The sequence below is a fragment of the Monopterus albus genome, unplaced genomic scaffold (genome assembly GCF_001952655.1).
Source record: "Monopterus albus unplaced genomic scaffold, M_albus_1.0 scaffold98.1, whole genome shotgun sequence".
Lineage (NCBI taxonomy): Eukaryota > Metazoa > Chordata > Actinopteri > Synbranchiformes > Synbranchidae > Monopterus > Monopterus albus.
The window spans coordinates 2,051,277-2,068,179 of NW_018127978.1; the positions used below are offsets into that span (position 1 = coordinate 2,051,277).

General features: G+C 41.0%; 2 protein-coding genes across 3 annotated transcripts in view; one reads left to right on the forward strand and one right to left on the reverse strand.

Moving 5' to 3' along the window:
- Window positions 1-13,793, forward strand: part of LOC109965199 (forkhead box protein P1-like) — a 34,275-nt gene extending 20,482 nt beyond the window's left edge. The window contains exons 7-10 of the mRNA XM_020609030.1: window positions 4,118-4,194; window positions 6,808-6,909; window positions 7,135-7,256; window positions 13,548-13,793. Of these exons, the coding sequence (XP_020464686.1) occupies window positions 4,118-4,194; window positions 6,808-6,909; window positions 7,135-7,256; window positions 13,548-13,605 (359 nt within the window). The 3' untranslated portion in view covers window positions 13,606-13,793. The remainder of the gene's footprint in view (window positions 1-4,117; window positions 4,195-6,807; window positions 6,910-7,134; window positions 7,257-13,547) is intronic.
- Window positions 13,794-15,472: 1,679 nt separating this feature from the next.
- LOC109965296 (histone-lysine N-methyltransferase SUV39H1) overlaps window positions 15,473-16,903 on the reverse strand; it is a 75,579-nt gene continuing 74,148 nt past the window's right edge. Inside the window, exon 6 of one of the 2 annotated variants that reach the window (XM_020609196.1) lies at window positions 15,473-15,686. In XM_020609196.1, coding sequence (XP_020464852.1) covers window positions 15,553-15,686 — 134 coding nt within the window. In that variant the 3' untranslated portion in view covers window positions 15,473-15,552. The remainder of the gene's footprint in view (window positions 15,687-16,903) is intronic. The other variant, XM_020609197.1, reaches the window with a different exon arrangement.

The window sequence follows — 16,903 nt, forward strand, 5'->3', positions numbered from 1 at the left end:
GGGAAAAAACAGCTTTTGATGCTTGAATGAAAGCAATAACATGAAATAGTAAGTGTTCCAGTCAGTTTGATGTGCCCCTGTAATTAATGTCATATGAACAACTAAAGGTGTAAAAGTACAGGAAAGAGGATGTGGTGTGGGGGTTCTGAAGCGGAAGGGGGGGGGCTTTAGGAGTCATAAATCATGTCACATCTAGTTTGGCAGATGCTGCATTTTATATTCTCTTTCTTAGAAATAAAGGTAGCAGGGATAGGCAATGCTTTTCAAATATATGATTAGTCGATTTTAAAAAACTGCTCTTTAAAAACAGAGAGCCACATGTCTGTGCAAATTCTCAGTCATCCAGGTCATAGTATGCTGAAAAAACTTAGAAGAAGGCATCTGGACGTAGTTTTAGGTAGAAGATGTTTCATCTCTCATCCAAGAGGATTCATCAGTTCTGCCTGACTGGTGGTATTTATCCCACATGGTGGGAAATCACCACAATCCTTCCGGCAGACAAAGGCAGATGTACAGTAGTCCTAAACCCAGCTGACTGTCAGACCAGAGTTTCTAACCTCCTCAGTGACACCACCACCTATGAAGCACTGAAGAGGGACCCCACCAGTGGCTACAAGAAGAAGGTTATAGACTGTTTACAGAAGCTGGAAAAGGAGGGAGTTATTGACCGGTGACTATATTAGAGACTATACCCCAGGGAAGCCATCCCTTACACTTATGGCCTACCCAAAATACACAAGGAAGGAGCCCCACTCACACCCATTGTCAGCAGCATAAACTCTGTGACATACAACATAGCCAAACACGTGGCCACCATTTGGGCTCCTTTGGTGGGAAACATACAACACTACATAATAAACTCTCAGGATTTCATTAAGAAAGTCAGACAACTGTAGCTGGACCATGGTCTCATATGATGTCTGTCTGGACTGTCTGGTTTGACTCAGCAATCAAACAGGGACAAGAACAGACTCCAGCGAACAGTCAGTTCTGACTGTCCAGCCAAGACAACCAGGCACAAAGACAGTTTCTTCCCCCGGGCCATCACTATGATGAACACTTGACCTACAACAGTATGACTGGACAATAATCCTCAGTGCAATACCTGTAAGCATATACCTTGTACATATCCATGCACTGAATCCAGACTATATAAATACAGTATGTACAGGTCTCTATTTATAAGTACTTTACTCTTATTGTTTTTATCTCTTTTCTTAATGCACATTCCCTTGCTTGTTGACATGTATGTACCCATTGAGAGCCCCCGTACCAGAGTCAAATTCCTTGTGTGTCTGACACATCTGGCCAATAAAGCTGATTCTGATTCTGATGTCACTATCCTTTTTCACATGCATTCCCACCACAAAAGCAGTCAAGGTGATGAAGACAAGACTGCTGAGGGATGACACACTAATCAACAGGACTAACCTCACCCCAGACCAAGTATGCACCCTTCTGGGACTCTGTTTAAACACTACCTACTTCCAGTTTAAGGGTTACATTTATAGGCAGAAACACGTTTGTGCTATGGGCTCCCCTGTGTCTCCAATAGTTGCCAACCTTTACATGGAAGAATTTGAGGACAAAGCCCTGTCTTCCTTTGATGGTACAGCTCCCAGCCACTGGTTCCGCTATGTGGACAAGACCCAGGAGGTGGAGGCTTTCTTCAAGCATATCAACTCTGGATATCAACATCAAGTTCACTCGTGAGGATGCCAAAGATGACTGTCTGGCCTTTTTGGACTGTGTGGTCCACATAGGAGGAGACCGAAGCCTTAAGGTAGAAGTATACTGGAAACCTACACACACGAACCAATCAACTACAACACAAACTGGGAGTTATCAGAACCCTAAATCACAGGGCCCAGGAAGTGCCCACAACTGCAGAAGGGATCAAGAAGGAGGAACTACACATCCAGAATTCCCTTAAGATTTGTGGATAGCCCAAGTGGGCCTTCACCAAAGCAGTGAAGAGGCCCAACACCAACAGGGAGAAACCCGAAACAAGAGGGGATAACACTGTCATCCCTTATGTGGCTGGTTTATCAGAAAAACTGGAAAGGTTTCTCCACAATCAGAATATCCCAGTCAACTTTAAGCTAGAGAACACCCTTCAGCAGAGACTGGTCCAGCCGAAGAACAAGACACCCAGGCACAAACAGAATGATGTGGTGTATGCAATTAAATGTAGTCAGGAGTGTAATGACCTGTACATTGGGGAAACAAAGTGCATGGCCCAACACAGGAGGGCCAACGCAAGTGGACCAGAGTCAGCAGTCCACCTCCACCTGAAGGACAAAGGGCATTCTTTTGAGGACAGTGAAGTCTGGATGTTCACTAGAGAACACCGCTGGTTTGAGAGAGGAATCCAAGAAGCAACTTTTGTCCAAATAGAACACCCCTATCTGAATAGGGTTGGTGGACTCAGACACAACTTGTCATCCATCTATAACCCTGTTTTGAAATCTCTACCCAAACAGTTCTACCCCAATTCACACCAGGACAATAGGCGTTGATCCACATGTGAGGGTTCAAAGACAGGTAACAACTCTCACCGATACCAGGCCCTAACAACTCAGTCGTTAGACACTGTTGGCCATCGAAGGACTGAAACACCACCCAGTGGGATAAATACCTCCTGCTCACCACCAGTCAGGCAGAACTGATGAAGCCTCTTGGATGAGAGGTGAAATGTCTTCTACCTAAAACTATGTCCAGATGCAGTTCTTCTAAGTTTTTCAACAACAGAGAGCCACTGTTTTCCCTTGCTTTTACTGGCACTTTGAAACAACACGATAACAAGATCAGTATATCATATTACTTCAGATACAAATACAAACAACATGCAGAGACTACAGCTATCAAGAAAACAGTCACGATGCGACTCGATAAACTGTATGGTGATAATGATTGTGAGCTGTGCAGTCATTTTTCCTACAAAATAAGAGCCAGGAAGTTTGAGATGGATCATGACAAGATTGGTTATAATTAGGGCTGGGCAAGTTAACGTGTTATTTTCGCGTTAACGCAATACTTCATTAACGCCGGCAATTATTTTATCGCGCATTAACACAGTATATTTTTATTATTATTTTGAAAGTCCGTTGCTTACTGGCTTTGAATACACATACAGACAAACCATGGGTAACAGGAGGGGTGGGATGTTGATCAGTGCTGGCTTGAGATGGGCGTCATCACGCGTCTTAACCAATAAGAGCATTTGGGGTGGGTGTAAGACCGCTGCAGCGCTCACGTGACCTTGAACTGAATAGAACTGGCTCAGACAGAAAAATGGTGAAAGGTAAAGGAGTTTTACATGGACATTTTCAATTTAAATCTCTTCCGCACTGCGGAGTTAATAGAACCAAAGTCATTTGTAGCTAATGCAAAGCTGAATTTTCTTATCACAGGAGTACTTCGAGTCTGAAGTATCACTTAAATGCAATACACACCGTTGGTGCCAGCAAATCACCCACCGAAACAAACAGCGGAGGGAGGCTTCGGCAGACTATGTTGGATGTAGCGTGTGGGAGAAGTATAGATAAACAAAAGCAAGACAAGCTAACAAATGCCATAGCATGTATGAGCCTTGTTTGATATGCCTTGATATGAGCTTGATTACATTGTGCTGCTACCGTGTAAAAAGCACCTTATTTGTTTAAAGTGTTTGCAAACCAAATGTTATTGCACTTTTGTTCATATAGTAGTACTTTAAAAATACAAGTGCACAATACACAACTTTTGAATTCATTATTGAATGCTGCTCATATCAATGCAGTTAATCTCAGAAAAATCATGCAGTTAACGCGATTAAGGATTTTAGTCGTTGCCCAGCACTAGTTATAATTTTATCCAGACTTAAAGATCCAGTCTGCGCTTGAACATTGTTCAGTTATATATGTTGCTTTTCATTTAAATTTTATGACACTGGCCATTCTGTCTTTACATGATATAAAAACATGTTCTGTGTTTCAGAATTTGTTGTTAAATTTTCCCACCTGCACACTGTGCTATTTAGGTAGAGCAGAAGATTAGTTGAAGTACTAGGCCTATATAATCCAGATCATATGTGTTTGATGACATGAATTGATGTCACATTGTTGTTGTTGTACAGATTTGGTCCCCAGTATTGAATGTTACAAATACAACAACATCAGGCCTCCATACACCTACGCCTACTTGATAAGATGGGTGAGTTAAATGATTAGGTATTTGATTATTTGTGAATGTGATCTTTTTATGGTTGTTGTGCTTTCACTGATTTCACTTCACATTTTTTTGAACTGTGTTTTTAGAACTTTTCATGGCAAATCTTTAAAGAATTTACATGGCTGGAATAACTTGACAAAAACTTAGATTATGTTAATCCATGACCAAAGAAGTCCTTTTGAATTAAAGGTCAAACCTCAATTTTAAAATAAAATTTCTGATTGTTGTTAACAAAAAATTATAAACATTAGAGATGTCCTGATCTGATACTAAGTATTAGTATCTGTGCTGTTCTGACAGATTTCAGAGGATCAGTATTGGGCAGAATAAAGCCAATACAATTCTGATCCTTATTTACAACTATAGTCCTGTATTTGAGCAGACTCAGTTGCGCTTTAACACACTGCTATATTAATCAGTCCAGCTGTCTACATTGTAGGGCTGCTCGATTATGGAAAAAATCATAATCACGATTATTTTGGTCATGATTGAAATCATGATTATTTTACACGATTACTCATTGACCTTGGAAATATGTTGCATTTATTGAGCAGAACAGTGAAAAACAGATTAAGACAGATAAAACAGATAAAGGCAAACAAGACCAACAATGTAGTGCACTTCCACAACTTTTTTTAAAAACAAGTAATAAATAAAATATAAATTATAAATAAAATAATAAATAAATTGGTCCAAAATAAGTTTGCTCACGTATGTGCATTAACAAACTGAAAAATTCTAAACATTTTACAACATTCTACATTTTAAACATAATTAACAGTAGTAGAAGTACTCTGCTTTTGATACTTCATTAGCCACTTCTGCACAGCATTTTTCAAATAAAGCAGGCAGAGCAACTCTCGTGAAATGGTGTCGAGATGGCAACGCTTGTCCAGAGTATTTATCATTTTTCTGAATCCTTCGTTCTCGACCGTGCTAATAGGGCGCATGTCTTTGGCTAAAAAGTATGCAACGGCATCTGTTATTTTTTTGGGCCTTTCTGAGCTGGATGGATACAAAGTTGCACTGAAGAGCGTGTTTTTAATTGATGACTGTGTTGCGGAGGATGTTTGTCCTTCTTTCTGTGTGTTTATTAGTTGGTCATATGTCGGTCTCTGTTTGAATTTTAAATGGTTGAAAAGATTTGTGGTGTTACCAGCCGGTGCCGACACAACCGTGTAGCCAATCTATGTACTATGTTTTTGATCCATGTGCGCTTCTTCGAATGCAAAATGTTCCCAGACAACAGAATTTCTTCTACCTTTTTTGTTGACCAAACACTTCTGTGGCTGCTCTTTTTCTGCCATCTTCCCTCGTGCTGATTTTTAAATGTGATCAGATACGACATACGTAAGGGGAAGGGTGAAAGTGAAAGTGCGGATGCGCGGACGCAGGCCAAAATAACTTTAAAAAACGGAATAATTGTTTTTTCTCGATTACACCATTTTTGTGATCGTTGAGCCCCGAAATCAAATTCGAAAATTCGATTAATTGCACAGCCCTACTACATTGCCAGTGTATAGGTTGCCATACCACTCAGCCTTGACCTGAAGCCTATTTTTAGCTTCAAGTGTTATTTGTTTGGACCTATGTGCATAAACAGATTCCACCAAAACAATGAAAGCTCAGTAGTTTCAACCATAACTCTACCTAAATAGAGAAATACATCAAGCAAAAATAGCCATATCATTTGTTACTTAAATCCTACTGAACATGGCGGTTATTTTAAAGTGTGTGTATTTTTTATTTGCTGTGCTTTACCATGGATTGGATACATTATACATATACATGAAAGTGCAGCCAGTAATTCCCTCATTGTTTATTATTTGTTGGAGTTTTGGACCATAGTTTTCTCTTTTCCAAAGTGTTTCTGTAGGCTTCTTTGTGCATTTTTGTACACCAAGTGCTTCCAATGTGCGAGTAAACATGCGCCCAGTTTAGACACAAGCACAAGCCTTCTGCAATATGTATGCAAGATGTAACAGGCTGCACATGCTAGCTTTCAGTGTAGACACAATAAGTTTTATGCTTTTGTATAGTAGTGCTACAGCAGCCCCCCGCCTTTTCTTAATATAAACTGGATCGGGACATCCTTAATAAACAGTAATTAAAAGTAGACCCTGTGTGTGTGTGTGTGTGTGTGTGTGTGTGTGCGTGCGCGCACAGGCGTGTTTCAGACATCAGCATACTGGTGATTAATGTCTTGCAGTGAGGGAAATAGGATAAGGATAATCACCTATATTGGCCAAGTATGTTACACACAAGGAATTTGTTTCCGGTACAGAACCGATGGCAGCCATCTGCGGCGCCAACTCAACCGGTGCCTCTAACCATCGGGGGGGTTCAGTGTCTTGCCCAAGGACACTTCGACACGTGGACTGCAGGCACCGAGATTCGAACCTTCAACCTTCTTCAACCCTCAAATTATGACAATTCAACATAGTCAGAGTCATTATGGAGCAAATGGCACAAATGATGCTTAACTGAATTTACTGTAGTCCAATTGTTACAACAGTGGCTCATTTGTCAGTTCATCAGATGGCAATTTTAGATGTAACATGTCCCTGTGTGGTTCTCATTATCTGACTTTTGCAGTCTATCCTTGAGTCCCCTGAAAAACAGCGCACTCTGAATGAGATTTACAACTGGTTCACTACCATGTTTTTCTACTTCAGAAACAACACTGCTACATGGAAGGTATGAACTACTTTAAGTAAACATTTATGATAAATGTGGTTAAATTTCACTTCACATAGAAAAACCACAGTCTTTGTGGTTTAGTAATGTGTTTAAGTAGTATTAATATTATAAGCAATATAATACAGTATACAGACAGAATGTCAATTAAAAAGATTGTATGTACTTTCTATTAGAACAAAACACCTTGTTCCTATGACAAGTGATTTTTCCCTTTCTATTCAGAATGCGGTGCGTCACAACCTCAGCCTACACAAGTGTTTTGTGCGAGTTGAGGGAGGAAAGGGAGCTGTGTGGACAGTGGATGAAAAAGAGTACCAGAGGAGAAAGGGGCAGAAGTATCAAAGGTATTCTTACAAAATACACACATGGAACCTGTTCTTTGCTTTTTTTCAGAATTCAGTATGGAGACAAGTGTAGATATTTGTGCCTTGAAGTGCCTGTTTCTTCAGTCAAAGTGACCCCCCCATACCAGTCAGAGCGTGCAAGCAAGAGGAAAGCATTAAAATATATTTCCAAGTTAGTAAGAAAATGAAGAGAAAAGGAGTGGTAGAGAAGGAAAGAAAAACTTACCCCTTATTTCTACTGGGTGTGGCTGAATTGTGTTCCATCTGGGACACAGTTTGATCAGTCCTCTGCTGGGCTTTATCCCCTACTGAATGCAGATGCAAAGCAGCTCATTATGGTGCTTATTTTTTGTGTAGGCTAATTTTTCCTTGTTTTTGAGCTTCTGCAATGGGAAGGCTTCATATTTAAATGGTTTCTTTTTTGTCAGTTTTAATTTTGTTTGTTGTTGTGCTGTAGCCTACAGTTGAGTTAATGGTTAGTCTACATTTACAGTGCCTATAAAAAGTATTCACCCCCTTGGATGTTTTACCTTTTTATTGATTTTATAAATCAATCGTGGTCTATATATAATTTGGCTTTTTGGACAAAACAAATTACCAAAAAAAAAAACTCTTAGTCAAAGTGAAAACAGGTTTCTACAAAGTAATGTCAATTAAATAAAAATATGTACAGTGGAACCTCGGTTTTCGTATGCCCTACTTTTTGTACGATTTGATTTTCAATGACTTTTTTTCGTCAAAATTTTGTCCCAGTTTTTGTACATCCACTTGGTTATCGTACAGTTGATTGGTCGGTCACTAGTCCGTACCAAACTTGTCCGTCTGCCCACGTGACTCCGCCACTCATTTCCCGGAATCGAGCGCCCACACAAAGCATCCCATATGTTCGAGACTCAGTCTGCCATTGTTTTTTGTGCTTGTTGTGACTACTAAATAAACCCCAAAGTAACTCCGGATAGTGCCTTGATACATGAAGTGATTATGGAGGGGGATTCCCCTTCCAAACAATAACCTTTCCTCCTCCCTCTCCCCTCCTTGCTGTCTTCCATACGCCAACAAGAGTCTTCAATAAAGGTGAAAGTGATGTTAAATGTTCATTTATTCATTTCATTAGTCATTTACATTTATTTATCATTGTTTTCTGTATGTAAAAATATAATTATTGTCTATAAAATGTATCTTGTGTTAATATTTTTGGGTGTCTGGAACGGATTAATTGGATTTACATTATTTCTTATGGGAAATATTGCTTCAGTTTTCGTACATTCGGTTTTAGTCAGACTTTTTCAAACAGATTAATCACGAAAACCAAGGTTCCACTGTAATGGGAAACAAGTGACTGGATAAATATTCACTCCCTTCAAGCCAGTATATACAGTCTTATGCAAAAGTTTTGCACCTTTGGTTGCTATCACAGCACTGAGTCTATGTGGATAGGTCTCAATCAGGCTTGCACATCTGGACAGTGCAATTTTAGTCTATTCTTCTCTGCAAAAAGAGTGTCAGATAGGGTGATCAGTTTGAAGTTGGAAATTGAAGGGGTAATGTTGAATGTAATCGGTGGTTATACTCCACAAGTTGGGTGTGAGTTAGAAGAGGAGAGATTCTGGAGTGAGTTAGATGAGGTGATGGAGAGTATTCCCAGAGGTGAGAGAGTGGTGATTACGGCAGCATCGGATGGTGAAGTACGTCAGAGTAGTTCAGGACATGTATGAGAGGAGTACGACAGTAGTGAGATGTGCTGTAGGTCAGACAGAGGAGTTGATCGGCTTTGAGTCCCTTCTTATTTGCTATGGTGATGGACAGGTTGACAGATGAGGTCAGACAGGAATCTCTGTGGACAATGATGTTTGCAGATGACATTGTGATCTGTAATGAGAACAGAGAACAGTCGGAGGTCTGCTCTGGAAAGAAGAGGAATGAAAGTCAGTCATGGTAAGACAGAATACATGTGTATGAACAAGAGGGAGGGAAGTGGAACAGTGAGGTTACAGGGAGCTGAGGTCAAGAAGGTGCAGGTTATATTGGTAGAAGGATGTTTGGAGAGTGTAGGAAAGAGGTGAAGAGGTGAGTGCAGGCAGGTTGGAGTGGGTGGAGAAAGGTGTCAGGACTGTTGTGTGACAGAAGAGTGTCAGCAAGAATCAAAGGAAAGGTGTACAAGACAGTAGTGAGACCAGCTATGCTGTATGGGTTAGAGACTGTAGCAGTGAGGAAAAGACAAGAGGCAGAGATGAGGATGTTGAGGTTCTCTTTAGGAGTGACCAGGATGGACAGGATTAGGAATGAGCACATCAGAGGGACAGCTCAGGTGGCCCCTAAGCTCTGCCAGGTTGCATGGGGATTGGGCGTGAACAGCCCTTTTCAAGTCCAGCCACAAATTCTCTAATGGATTGAGGTCTGGGCTCCAGAACACTCACCTTGTTGTCTTTAAACCATTTCTGTGTAGCTTTCGCTGTATGCTTCAGGTCATTGTCAAGCTGGAAGATAAATCTTCTCCCAAGCTGTAGTTCTCTTGCAGACTGAATAAGATCGTCCTCCAGGATTTTCCTATATTTTGCCGCATTCATTTTATCTTCTACCTTTACAAGCCTTCCAGGGTTGGCTATCGAGAAGCATCCCCACAGCATGATGCTGCCACTACTGTGCTTCTCAGTGGGGATGGTGTGTTTGTGGTGATGTGCAGTGTTTGGTGTCTACCAAACATAGCGTCTTGTCTGATGGCCAAAAAGCACCATTTTAGTCTCATCAGACCAAAGAACTTTCTTCCACTTGACCATGGAGTCACCCACATGCCTGTTTACAAACTCTAGTCAAGATTTAATATGAGTTGTCTTCAGTAGTGGCTTTCTCTTTCCCACTCTCCCATGAAGCTTTGACTGGTGAAGAACCCAGGTAACAGTTGTTGTATGCAGAGTCTCTCCCATCTTAGCTGCTGTAGCTTGTAACTCCTTCATAGATGTCTCTGTGGCCTCGCTCACTAGTCTCCTTCTTGAACAGTCACTCAGTTTGTGAGGAGGACTTGATCTAGGCAGATTCAGACATGTGCCATATTCCTTCCATTTCTTGATGATGGATTTAACCGAACTCCTGAGGATGTTCAGTGCTGTGGAAATTTTTTTGTATCCAATCCCCTGACATATACTTTTCAATAACCTTTTCTCTGAGTTGCTTGGAGTGTTCTTTTGTCTTCATGGTGTAATGGTAGTCAGGAATACTGATTAACCAGTGACTGGACCTTCCAGAAACAGGTGTCTTTATACTACAGTCACTTGACACATTCACTACACTCTGGTGAGACTACTAGCACCAATTGGCTGGACCTCTGTTGAATTAGGTCCATCATCTTAAAGGGGGTTAATACTTATGCAGTCACTTATTTCCTATTATATATTTTTATTTAACTGACATTACTTTATAGAAACCTGTTTTCACTTTGACATTAGAGGTTTTTGGTAATTTCTTTTGTAAAAAAGGCCAAATTATATTGACCATGATTTATTTATAAACTCAAAAGGGTAAAACATCCAAGGGGATGAATATCTTTATAGGCACTGTAATTTAATGGTTACCATTAAATTATTATGAAACAAGGATGAAAGATTTGTGGCCATTTTTTAGGTTGTTAAAAATACATTCATCCTTATAGGCTCATTATTTTGTATCTATGTTTCACATAAAATTTTGCCTTGTGTTTCTGGGAAAGTGCTATGTGATTGGTGGGTCAAGCCTTTGTCAGAAGCATCCCAGAAGTGACATCTGTCAAAAATAGACTATATTTAGCAAAGCAAAGTGGTAAAGTCAAGTCAAGTTACTTTATTCTGGCTTGTAGTACACATGGTAACACATATCAGTGTTTCCCATACAGTAACTTATATTGTATGTGGCGGGCCACCACAATATGAACATTGAACACCACATATTGATTTAAAATAGGTTAACTCTTATTTCAGTGTAGTGCTGTGCATAGCGCATGTATTCAATCTGTCCCTCTTTCTCACACACATAAACACGACTACCAGACAACGGACCGTCTGTGAACAGTTCCTCCGCCCTGTGTGTAACACAATGAATGCTCTCATTCGTGGAGATCCATCTCTTAGCAAGCTAGTAAGACTAGCTAAGCCAACGTTAGAATACAGCTATTGCCGAGGCATGCTGTTTATAGCATGGATGTATATGGATTGTGCTACAGGTAGATAAAGTTAATGCTATTTCATAAACTCAAATGCTGAATGTTTGCCCCCTCAGACACACATGGGAAAGCTGATCAGTCTGATCACTGTGATTAATGATCCAGCAGCAAGAGAGGGTCAGGAAGAAATAGCTGAAGAGAGAGATGTAGGACAGGAGGAGGGCTGTAGGAGAGCCAGCTAGTGCAGAAGGGACAGGTCAGATGAACAGCACAACAGCACAGGGGTACTATAGTATTACTATATTTCACTTTAAAAAATTATAAAACCCCCACACCCACCCCTACCACCACAAGTAGAATCACATTCTGTGGGAAACACTGCACAGACAGGCAATACAACAATACTGTATAATCATCGAGAAAAATGGTTCCAGAACCCAAGCTGTGAGTGGAAGTGAGCCCGACTATATCTAGACGGTATCTCTCAACCTCCTGCACCAGCTCAGCCTCCTTCCCCACCAGTGAGGTGACATTCCAAGTCCCAAAAACCAGAGTTGGCGTCCGAGGTTTGGGTCGGTCGGGCACTTGGCCCCGGCCACTGCCCAAAACAAAATGCACCGGCCCCCTACGGCCTCTCCAGGAGGTGGTGGGCCCACTGAAGAGTGGCTCCACGTTATGGTTTTGGGCTGAGCCCCACCAGACCCTGTGGGTATTGGCCTGGGCACCCAGTGCTCACACGCGAGTGTCTGGTCTGTCACCCAGGACCTGTTTGCCATGAGAGACCCTACAAGGGACATATAGCCCCCGACAACATAGCTCCTGGGATCATTCAGGCACTCAAACCCCTCCACCACGTTAAGTTGTCGGTTCCAGAGAGGGGGCCGAGATGGAATTAAAGAAGCTGAGTCATAAGGCGAAGTTCTCAATTTACTGGTCGATCTACTTTCCTACACTCACCTATGGGCATGAACTTTGGATCATGACCGAAAGGCTGAGATCACGGATACAAGTGGCAGAAATGAGTTTCCTCTGGAGAGTGGCTGGGCGCACCCTCCTTAGGGATGTGGTGTGGGCCTCAGTCATCCATGAGGAGCTTGGAGTAGAGCTGCTGCTCCTCCACATTCAGCAGAACCAATTGAGGTGGCTCGGGCACCTGTTTAGGATGCCCCCTGGATGCTTCCCTGGGGAAGTATTCTGGGCATGTCCCTCTGGGAGAAGGCCTTGGGGCAGACCCAGGACACGTTGAACAGACTGTCTCTCGGCTGGCCTGGGAAAACCTCTGGGTTCCTCCTGAGGAGCTAGAGGAGGTGTGTGGGGAGAGGGAAGTCTGGGAGGCTCTGCTTGGACTACTGCCCCCGTGACCCGGTCTCAGATAAAGCGGACGAAGATGGAGGGATGGGTGTCTAATCATCATACAACAAATGAAAATAATGAGACATAGGAATCTATGTTATTTGTACACTATCCCTATAACTTACAGTATTGTTCAAAATAATAGCAGTACAATGTGACTAACCAGAATAATCCAGGTTTTTAGTATATTTTTTATTGCTATATGGCAAACAAGTTACCAGTAGGTGCAGTAGATTCTCAGAAAGCAAACAAGATCCAGCATTCATGATATGCACACTCTTAAGGCTGTTATATCAATGATAGCTGTTAAGAAAAAACTATTTCTATACCAGTGTGGTATACACATTGGGACTTCAAAACATCATCCAGAGGAGAGAAGCTGAAATTCGTTGTACAAGGGGTGTATGTCATCACTCAAAATTGAGCCAGAAAAATAATGTACCTATCTGGTATACAGGGTTATTAGGTCAGGTTGTGGCACCCCAATCAACGTACTAGCCCACCTGACTAGAGAGCTGCATCTGGGACATTTTCGAAATGTGTCACAGACACACCTGCTGGAATTACAAGTATTGACTAGACTAGCAGTGATCAGCTTTGGAGACTATATCACAAACGAAACGCAACACAGCCACAAATGGTGGAAATGAGGGGTTAGGGAAGATGTGGAGGAGGTAAAGAAGGAATTTGGAATTCAATTCCATTTCAGATCAAGCAGATTAACTATCAAATATCGACAGATATTTGATGATAGATGAGTGGCTGTACTGACAGTAACATTTGTGTATGTCACACTGCATTTTTAGGGACTGTCCTGTAAAGTGGCTCACATCCTATTCGCATTACTATTCAGAGGGCACCTAAGCACCAGCAGATGGCAGCACTGAGCTGCTAGAGTCCTATATACTTGTAGTGGTATATAGAACTGCATGAAGAACTGAAGAAATCTGTTGAAATGTCTTTTATTTTCAAATGGCTTTTTAAACATTGCTGTATCATTTGTTTAATAAAGATACTTTGTATGCATACCTGGAAGCCATTTTTGTATTCCCTCATTTTGAATTTCAAAAGAAGTACTGTAAAATAAATTAAGCTATTGGTAACTGTTCTGTGTTCACTCTGATGTTACCTATTCCTTATAGTCAGTAGGTCAGACTTCTCTTGCCCAGGTTGCTGGCGTCAGTTCAATTCAATTCAACAGAATTTGAATAATTTTGTTCCAAATCATAACAAAAAATCATCTCAAGGCACTTCACATAGGAAAGTACAGTATTATAAAGAAAAGCCAAAAAAATTCCAGATCATAAAGGTAGAGAGTGTGTTATAATGTTACAAACATAAACACCAGAAGTGGAAAAAGTAAACAAAGTTTTACAGGACCACTCACAGTGAGCTCCTGCACATAGGATCTAATTTTGGTTGCATTTGGACATTATAATAAAGAGGTATAGCATTTGAAAACACTGGACCCAACCCACTCATATTATAGTAGACCGCTGTTTTCAATAATTCACATTCAGTCACTCACGTAGGTGTGTATTAATGGGTGTATTAAGGAGAATGATGCTTAATAAAGCTGTTCACACTCATAAAACCTCTGTGGTTCATTTAAGTTGGCATAATATGCTGTAGAATTTGAGGTTATTCACTCTTTGAAGGGCAAATGGCCTTGCCTTTCAAATTATGGTAAATGGTCTTATACTTGTATAGCGCTTTTCTATGCTTCACAGCACACTCAAAGCGCTTTCACACTACTTGGCCATTCACAATCCCAAACACTCATACATTCACACACCGGTGTCATCATCAGGAGCAACTGGGGATTCAGTGTCTTGCTCAAGGACACTTCGACAGGCTGACCGGGCAAGCCGGGAATCAAACCACTAATCCTCTGGTTAGGAGATGACCTACTCTACAGCCACCCCCACAATTCATAAAATTATTAATTTTATGGCCTGGTTTTATGCTTCCTTTTTTTAAAAAAAAGCATTGGTTCTGGTAGTGACATTTTAATTTTTGTTTTAGCACCAGTATGAGAAAAAACCCAAACTATACCCAACTCTACTGTTGCTCCCTGATGGATGAATGTGTATTGCATTTGCTAAGATGTAGGGCAGCCATTACTTATGTACATAAATATTTGCATGACCCTTGTATTTACATAGTTTGCATAGAGCCTGAAACAGCTGTAACACAAGTTAATAGCTGAGATGTAGGAACACTAAAAATCCAGAGTGGTCAGAAATAAACACAGACAATGAAAAAGGTTGGGAACAAACCAACAGTTTATTATCATCATTTTAACAACTTAATTTACAAGGTCACACTGAAAGAGAGCAGTGAAATTTTACCAAGAAAAACTCATACACTGTACAGCTAGGTCGAAGCTGAAGCAGGAAGTTGGTTAGTAAAATGCAATGGATTATAATTACAGTAGACAGCTGTGATCATAATTTGTTCATCTTCATTCTCTCCTTTATGTTTGTCTGACCTGAAGCTTTGTTTCCAACCTGTCTAATCACCTGACTGCTAATATAATATAACAGTCATGAAAAGGCTTGGGTCTTGTACTTTTGAATACATTGTTTGTTTTATTTCATGAATTTTAATTTTGAAAACCCAGTAGCTCTGTGCTCTTTTGAATTAAATAACAGATTTCAAACTTTGGATTGGGATTTTCATCTTGGAAAAGTTTGTCCTGTTCTCATAAAAAAGCAGATCAGAAATTTCCGCTTCAGCCAAAAATATAAATTGATTTAAAAATCTATACAATTTTCCACAAATAACTGTTACATTGACAGCAGTCCCATGTCAGAACAGGTACTTTCGACAAGAGTCCGACCCACACCGACACTCTACTCGTATCCTCTTCTTCGGAGAGCTGGGAAGCCCTGCTAGACTGAAACTGGAGTCCATCTTGGTGCTTTCTGTGTCAACTGGGTCAACTGGAAACAAACAAAAGTTGGGTTGGAAAGGGCTCAAACAAAAAACAAACCTAACACAAACACATATAAACTGTATGTATGTACTTTGTGTGTATGTTTACATTCAACATATGCAATATAGTGGCAAGAAATATTAAGTGAACCATTTGGTAACCCCAAAAACATGATCTGATCTTCATCAGTCACAAATTAGACAAACTCAATGTGCTATAATTGTTCATGTCTTTATTGAACATGGTTATTACACATTCCAAGTGCTGTTGGAAAAAACGCTTGGATTTTTACAAGCCTGAGAAGCTTAACTGTTAACCCCCCTACCCCTTTGTTCAATAAATGCAAATAAGGCTAGGATTAATTTATTCATGCCCACAGCATGCTTTGTTATATTACCAGCTGTTTATATTAACTTTGATTGTATGTTTTGATCATGCTTATTTAATGCTTGCTAATGTCCACTGTAAGGTATTCATCTTCTTCTTCTTTCGGCTGTTCCCGTTAGCGGTCGCAAAAGCAAATCATGTTTCCACCTAACTCTATCCTCAGCATCCTCTACTCTCACCCCAATTAAGTTCATGTCCTCTTTTAGCACATCCATACATCTCCTCTTTGGCCTTCCTCTTGACCTATTGCCTGGCAGCTCCATCTCCAACATCCTTCTACCAATATAACCACTATCCCTCCTCTGCACATGTCCAAACCATCTCAATCTGGCCTCTCTGACCTTGTCCCCAAAAAAGCCGACCTGAGCTGTCCCTCTGATGTGCTCATTTCTAATCCTGGTCATTCCTAAAGAGAACCTCAACATCCTCATCTCTGCCTCTTGTCTTTTCCTCACTGCTACAGTCTCTAGCCCATACAGCATAGCAGGTCTCACTACTGTCTTGTACACCTTTCCTTTGATTCTTGCTGCCACTCTTCTGTCACACAACACTCCTGACACCTTTCTCCATCCACTCCAACCTGCCGTCACTCGCCTCTTCACCTCTTTCCTACACTCCCCATCTCACTGGACTGTTGACCCCAAAAACTCCTGCACCTTCTTGACCTCAGCCCCCTGTAACCTCACTGTTCCACTTCCCTCCCTCTCGTTCATACACATGTATTCTGTCTTACCATGACTGACTTTCATTCCTCTTCTTTCCAGAGCAGACCTCCACCTTTCCAGGTGTTCCTCCACCTGCTCTCTGCTCTCACTACAGATCACAATGTCATCCGCA